The sequence below is a fragment of the Portunus trituberculatus genome, chromosome 45 (genome assembly GCF_017591435.1).
Source record: "Portunus trituberculatus isolate SZX2019 chromosome 45, ASM1759143v1, whole genome shotgun sequence".
NCBI classification, from domain to species: domain Eukaryota; kingdom Metazoa; phylum Arthropoda; class Malacostraca; order Decapoda; family Portunidae; genus Portunus; species Portunus trituberculatus.
Window position 1 is genome coordinate 3,929,980 of NC_059299.1, and position 7,500 is coordinate 3,937,479.

At 44.4% G+C, this 7,500-nt stretch overlaps 1 protein-coding gene across 1 annotated transcript in view; it reads right to left on the reverse strand.

The window, feature by feature from the left end:
- The window catches only part of LOC123519265 (GTPase-activating protein CdGAPr-like), a 97,997-nt gene that overhangs the window by 37,083 nt on the left and 53,414 nt on the right, over positions 1-7,500 (reverse strand). Inside the window, 1 exon segment of the mRNA XM_045280393.1 lies at positions 2,637-2,855. Within this exon segment, the coding sequence (XP_045136328.1) occupies positions 2,637-2,855 (219 nt within the window).

Consider the following 7,500-nt stretch of genomic DNA (forward strand, 5'->3'; position numbering starts at 1 on the left):
CCACTCTCCCTCCCATCTCCCAGTGACTCACCATAAGTTTCCCGGGGTGGCTTGGCGTGGCTTGGCGTGGCTTGACTTGGCTTGGCACTAAGACAGGTCACGTAGGACACCATGTGAGTCACCATTCCAGGTCAGGTCAATATTACCATCACCATTATCACCATGAGTCACTATTAACACCACTACACCTTACCTCACCACCACAACACACCTGTGCCCTCCACACACCTACACAGGCACGCCCACACCTCCAGCCCCACTCGCGGCACTCAAACGCACGCACACACAGACATGGTGAGGAGCGGCGGACGCACGTGCACCCTCCACAAAGGTTCAAGAGACACTGACTCGCCCTACTCCGCACAGTGCTGTCTGCGCCGACTACCTCCGAGGCTCCGACGACAACAACAAACGCTCTCTCACATGTTCCGCCGCCACCGCCGCCGCCACAGCCGCCCCCCGCCGCCGCCGCCCCCCCAGGAATCAATATCAGCCCCCCCAGCGTCCATTCCACCCCCGCGTCGCCCAGTAAGGGGTAGGGGTGGGCGGGAGGAGGTGAAAACAAGGCGGAAAGGATTGGCAATGATGGAACATGCAGTGAAGTATATGGGTGGGGTCGGTGTTCTCTCTCTCTCTCTCTCTCTCTCTCTCTCTCTCTCTCTCTCGTGGCTTTTGACCTACGACTGGCACCCTCGGCTTGGCACTGACCTCTGGCACTCCCCTCTCCCTTCTGACTCTCTCTTGCTCTCCCACTCTCACTCATCCTTAAATGTCTCTCTCTCACCCTGAAACTCTCCCCTCTCACTCACCCTTCAATTCTCTCTCTTTCTCTCCCACTCGCCTCAAAACGCCTCCCTTAATATCCTAACTCTCCCTACTCTCTTTAATTTTTCCCTCTCTCATTTCTCCCTCATTTCTCCTCTCTCTCTCTCTCTCTCTCTCTCTCTCTCCCTCCCTCACCTCTCCCACCACAATAAAAGGTCCGGAATGTAACCGAATTACAGCGAAAATCACACACTCTCCTCCTCCTCCTCCTCCTCCTCCTCCTCCTCCTCCTCATCTTCTTCTTCTTCCTTCTCTTCCTTTTTTCTTCTACGTGTATAATTCTTCTTGGTTTTCCTATCTCATTTGTTTTTTTTCCTCCTCTTTCTACTGTTTCTCTTCTCCTTCTTCTTCTTCTTCTCCTTTCATCTTTTTTCTTCCTTCTTTCCTGATAACCTCCTTTTCCTATTTCCTCCTCACTCGACTTCTCTTCTTCCTTCTCCTCTTTTCTTGCTTACTCTACTTACATGGTCCTTCCCAGATCCTCCTCCTCCTCCTCCTCCTCCTCCTCCTCCTCCTCCTCCTCCTCCTCCTCCTCCTCCTCTCTACTAACACAGGAAAGTACAGATTCCCTGGAGACACACAGGTAAACATACACTTTTTTCCCTCCTTTTCCTCTTTTTTCCCAGTACTTATGAAAAAGTCAAAAGGAAGGGGAAGTTTTAAGCTAGAGGTAAATATTGATAGGAGGAGGAGGAGGAGGAGGAGGAGGAGGAGGAGGAGGAGGAGGAGGAGGAGAGAAAGAAACACGAAAAAATGCCACTAATTTGTACTCTCCTCAAAGTAAAGAAAGGAAGGAAAAAAAAAAGGAGGAAAGAGAAAGAAGAAGGGAAAAAAACATAACACGTACTACCACCCCGTCTGAAAGGAAAAAAAGAGGAAAAAGAAGAGAAAAACAAAGAGGAGAGGAGAAATTAAACCTCTGAAGACAAAAAATAACAAGAAAACAAAGGAGGAAATAAAGGAAAACAAGACAGGGAAAGGAAAAAGGAGAAAAATGAAAGAAAAGATGAGAATTTAAACCACTGAAGGGGAAAAAAACAGGAAAACAAAGGGAAATATAAAGAAAAGAGACCAAACAGTGAGAGAAAAGAGAAAATATACAAAAAGACGAAGCGGAGAGAGAGAGAGAGAGAGAGAGAGAGAGAGAGAGAGAGAGAGAGAGAGAGAGAGAGAAGAAATAACAAGGAACCCACATCCACACACCCTTACCCACACCTACACCCTCACACCCACACCAACACTTAACCCACCTCACACACACACACACACACACACACACACACACACACATTCAGATCTCGTATTCTCAAACACATATACACTTCACCTCCACTATTTCAAAAGGGCTTTATTTAAATTTACACAAGTTTTTTTTTTAAGTGTTTTTATGGTTCTAGAGGCAGAGTGACAATATTTCTACTTATTAACTGGAGAAATACTCTTGAAAACCCCGCTAATCATCTCTGTCACCTCCACTATTTCAAAGGGCTTTACTTAAATTTACACGAGTTTTTAGGGCGTTTTTACGGTTCTAGAGGCAGAGTGACAATATTTCTACTTATTAACTGGAGAAACACTCTTGGAAACCCCGCTAAGCATCCCTGTGGCCTTGGAAAACAGTCGTGGTGAGAGGGCAAAGCATTTTTAAAGATGTTATTACGTTTCTAGAGGCAGAATGACAAGATTTCTACATTATAAACTGGAGAAACACTCTTGAAAACCCCGCTAAGCGTCTCTTTGGCCTTGGAAAATTGTAAAGAGAGAGAGCAAAGCGTTTCTGAATACAACCAACACGTCCGTCAGCCACTCACCTCGAAGGATATCTCGTCTGAAGCCTGCGCCATGTACCGCTTCACCACATAGGCAGCGGCGACGGCGGGGGTGTTGATATCCGAGTCATCTGTCACGATAAGCCTGTGTCCGCGGTTGTCCAGCTCCAGCCAATTGAGTACCGGCCCGCAAGTGATGAGGGAGCCAGCCACCTCACTCAGCCGGGCCACGTACTCCCCCAGCAGCCCCGCCACCGCCGCCTGCAGGAGAGAGAAGGGTGTTAATGGGAAGGTGTAAAAAAAAGGAGGTTGGATCAGGTGTAAATGTGGTTTGGTGATTGTGGTTTAAAGCATGTATGGGTGTTTCTAGCAATAAAGTCTAGATTAGTATGTGTATATATTATTTTCTCTCTCTCTCTCTCTCTCTCTCTCTCTCTCTCTCTCTCACAACACACCTTGTAACAATGCAGTCTATACATGACAGATATTCGCTTCAACGGCGCTACATATGCATCGTTGTAACTCCAGCTATACTCCTCCTCCTCCTCCTCCTCCTCCTCTTCATCCTCCTCTCCCTCCCCAGTCACGCCCACCCCTCGCCCGGGAGGTGGAGTGAGGGGCGTGAAGCAGGTGTACGCCATGGCTTGGAACAGAGGCACAAAGTAACACCACCACAACCAACACTACAACACCTGCTACTCACTTCCTGTGGTGGTGATGGTGGTGGTGGTGGTGGTGGCAACACTGTAATACCTTAAGTCATATCTCCGTCTATGTTGAAAATCTTGTTACTTTCTTTGATTTTTTTTTCACGGTAACCTTCTGTGATTGTCTGAACACTTAATACTAAAAGAACTGACGTTTCAAGAGTGTTTTAATAAGTGCACTATACTTTTAACAGCTTGTAGTGGAAGGAATTGGGGGTTTTCAAGGTGTTTTTGTGGTTCTACTGATAGATTAACAAGTATTCTGCTCTCTCAAGCTACTGTAAAGAGGTTAACAGTTTCTAGTGGAAGTTATTGGGGTTTCTCAAGGAAGTTTTTGTGGTTCTAGTGACAGTTTAAGATGTATTCTGCTCTTTCAAGTATTGTGAAGAGGTTGACAGTCTCTAGTGGAAGTTATTTGAGTTTTTAAGGAATTTTGTTGTGGTTTTAGTGATAGTTTAACATGCATTCTGCCCTTTCAAGCTATAAAGAGACTCCAGTGGAAGTTATTGGGTTCTCAAGGGTGAGTTTTGTTGTTCTAGTGATATTTTAAAATAGATTCAATACTTTTAACACGCTCTACTGGAAGTTACTGATATTTCTTAAAGGTTTTCGTGGTTCTTACTGATACTCTAACAATAATTCCGTACATTTAATTCGCTCTAGTCACTGATATTCATTTAAAGATTTTCCGTGGTTCTATCGATAATTTAACCCTTTCAGTACCGTGACACGTTTCCATATTCACTCTACTTACTATTTGGTTGTTAAATACAGCTTCAGAAACTTATGTGGGGGATTTAAATAGTGAAGACTGTGGCCATTAATTTTCTAGTCTCCATAGACACTTCCTAATGGTCCAATTGTACACAAATGTCATGGTAAAAATGTGTCCCAGTACTGAAGGGGATAACAAGTCTCATGCATGTATATCATTATTTGCTACAAATTTTGGGGTGTTTTCAAGGATATTCTCACGATTCCAGTAATTGTTTAACACTTCCAAACTTCCAACAGGCTGTAATGGAAGTTTTTGTTGTGGGAGAGAGAGAATCTGAAGGCGTTTTTTCTTGATGCCAGTGAAAGTTTGCCAAGGATTTCTATATCACTGCAGGATTTAAGTAAAAGTTAACCCCTTCAGTACTGGGACACGTTTTTACCCTGAAATTTGTGTACGATTAGATAATTCTATTTACATTAGTAAGGGTCTATGGAGGTCAGAGGATTAATGGCCACATTCTTCACTATTTTAATCCTTTCAGTACTGAGACACATTTTTACCTTGAGATCTGTGTACGATTAGACCATTTTATTGACATTAGGAAGAGTCTATAGAGTTCAGAGGATTCGTGGCCACAATCGTCACTATCTTAATCCCCTACATAAGTTTCTGAAGCTGTATGAAATCAAATAGTAAGGATAATGGATATGGAAACGCGTCATGGTACTGAAGGGGTTAATACAACTTTGAGTGTGGGGATAGTTTAGCCAAATTTCCATCATTTAGGGAGGGAAAAACGCACATGAAAACCTGTTTCCTCTTCCTCCTCCTCCTTCTATTTCTCCTCCTCTTCTTCTTCCTCCTCCTCCTCTTCTTCCTTGGTGTGATTACTCGAGCATGGAGGCGCAGGTGTTTGTGTGTGTTCTGAGGAGGAGGAGGAGGAGGAGGAGGAGGAGGAGGAGGAGGAGGAGGAGGTAGACGAGTAGAAAGCAGTTAACCAGAACGAAAAGCAAAAAAGGAAGACATAAAAGGAAAACACAAGTAAGGAAGTATAAATGGCGAGGAGGAGGAGGAGGAGGAGGAGGAGGAGGAGGAGGAGGAGGAGGAGGAGGAGGAGGAGGAGGAGGAGGAGGAGTAAAAGAAGCTAAAGGGAGTTCCCATGTGTCACCCCTAAAACCACTCCTCCCTCTTTCCTCCTCCTCCTCCTCCTCCTCTGCTAGCAACCACCCACACATCCTGAGTCACACGCCCCGCCTATGCCACATACTCAACATAAACAGAGACATGTGGTTGTAATAGAGGAGGAGGAGGAGGAGGAGGAGGAGGAGGAGGAGGAGGAGGAGGAGGAGGAGGAGGAGGAGGAGGAGGAGGAGGAGGAGGAAGAAGGAGGAGGAAGGAAATGCAATGAAGAAACTTGGAAGAAAAAGGAAAAGATCAGAGGAAAATATAACAGGAAAGAGAGAGAGAGAGAGAGAGAGAGAGAGAGAGAGAGAGAGAGAGAGAGAGAGAGAGAGAGAGAGAGAGGCACTTTTTCTCACACGTGACACTTTTTCCTCCACTTGGCACTTCAAAGGGGAGGAAAAAAAAGAAAGGAAAAATGGAGAAAAAAATGTTTATGCTTATCTACTTCAAGGAAAGCATTAATACCTCTCTCTCTCTCTCTCTCTCTTGACCTCAGCTGACCTCTTCTGCCGGACACGAGTCATAGGTCAGGGCACAGTTCACCACCACCACTCATAAATATTCTCTCTCTCTCTCTCTCTCTCTCTCTCTCTCTCTCTCTCTCTCTCTCTCTCTCTCTCGTCAGCGGCAGGTGTGGGGGCTGATGCAATTATCTATCAGTCTGCTCTCCCTCCCTCTCACTTTCCTCCTCTCCTCCTCTCCACCACTCCCTCTTTTCCTCCATCTATCACCTGTCCTTTCCTTCAATTTTCGTAGTTTTCTTCTTTTCTCTTTTTCCTCCTTTCTTTTTCATTATTATTTTCTTTTCTCCTTTCTTTCTTTTCCTCTATCTCTCTATACTGTCCTCTTGTTTTTCTTTCTTCCTTCTCTATTCATTTTTCTTTTCTTTCATTCTTATCTCCTTCACTGTCTTTTCTATCTCTTCTTATTCTTGACATCCATCTCTCTCTCTCTCTCTCTCTCTCTCTCTCTGATTCACCTCTCTTATCTCTCTTTATCTATTTTTTTTCCGCGTCAATTCACAGCATCGCCTGGCCACACGAAGCGAGGACAGGTAATCACAGGTGAGTTAGTGGCGCTATCACCTTTAGTGGCCAATACAGGTAACAGGTACTTCCTCTAATGAAGCCACTTACCTCTTGTGTGTGGCTAATTGAATTTAACTTAACTTAATATTGTTTTAGTGTGTCTAATATTAACTTTTTCGTGCAAGTAATCTATTCTTACTTAATTTGATCTAACCTAACCTAACCTAACTTTCTGTGTTTATGTAGTGTGTGTGTGTGTGTGTGTGTGTGTGTGTGTGTGTGTGTGTGTGTGTGTGTGTGTGTGTGTGTGTGTGTGTGTGTGTGTGTGTGTGTGTGTCACCATTTCATCTCACACGTATACACAACATCACTACCACTATCATAACCGTAACCACCACCACCACCACCACTATACCACCATTACCACAACACCAATCACCACACCACCACCATCACTATCACCACCACCACCAGCAGTGCCACGCGTCACACTGCGGTGGCACTGGACCCCTGGCACCCTGACACTGAGGCTTGGCACGGGAACACGGCAGCAGGTGGGCACATAGGCACCAGGTCGAGCCAACACTGATTTACGCAACACTGTGCTGGTGACGCAACACTGACGCAACACACGGGAAGGGAATGTGAAGTTGATGACACTTGATGAAGTAATATACAAGTAACACCTTAGTAATACAAGAAACACCTTACTAACACAAGAAACACATTAGTAACACAGCAACACAAAGGGAAGGGAATGTATAGTGACAGTGATAGAAGTAACGCATTAGTAACACAAGAAACACATTATTAACACAGTAACAAGAGGAAGAGGGTGTTAAGTAGTAGTAGTAGTAGTAGTAGTAGTAGTAGTAGTAGTAGTAGTAACACAAGAAACACCTTAGTAACACATCAACACAAGGAAGAGGGATGTTAGTGACACGTGACAGCTAAGTAACACAAAGCCCCAAACAACACTCACTTGGAAAACTCTAGTAGTAACGCAACACAAAAAAAAAAAAACCAGAAATAACATGAAATAGAAAAGAAAAACACACGAAGCACATCAGTAACACACACACACACACACACACACACACACACACACACACCACATAATAAACAAGTAACACACGAAACAAGAGATAAAAAACCGATAATCTTATCTCTCATACCAGAAAACAACAACAACAACAACAACAACAACAACAACAACAACAACAACTACTACTACAACTACTACAAATAAGGCCTAAACGAACACGCCACCT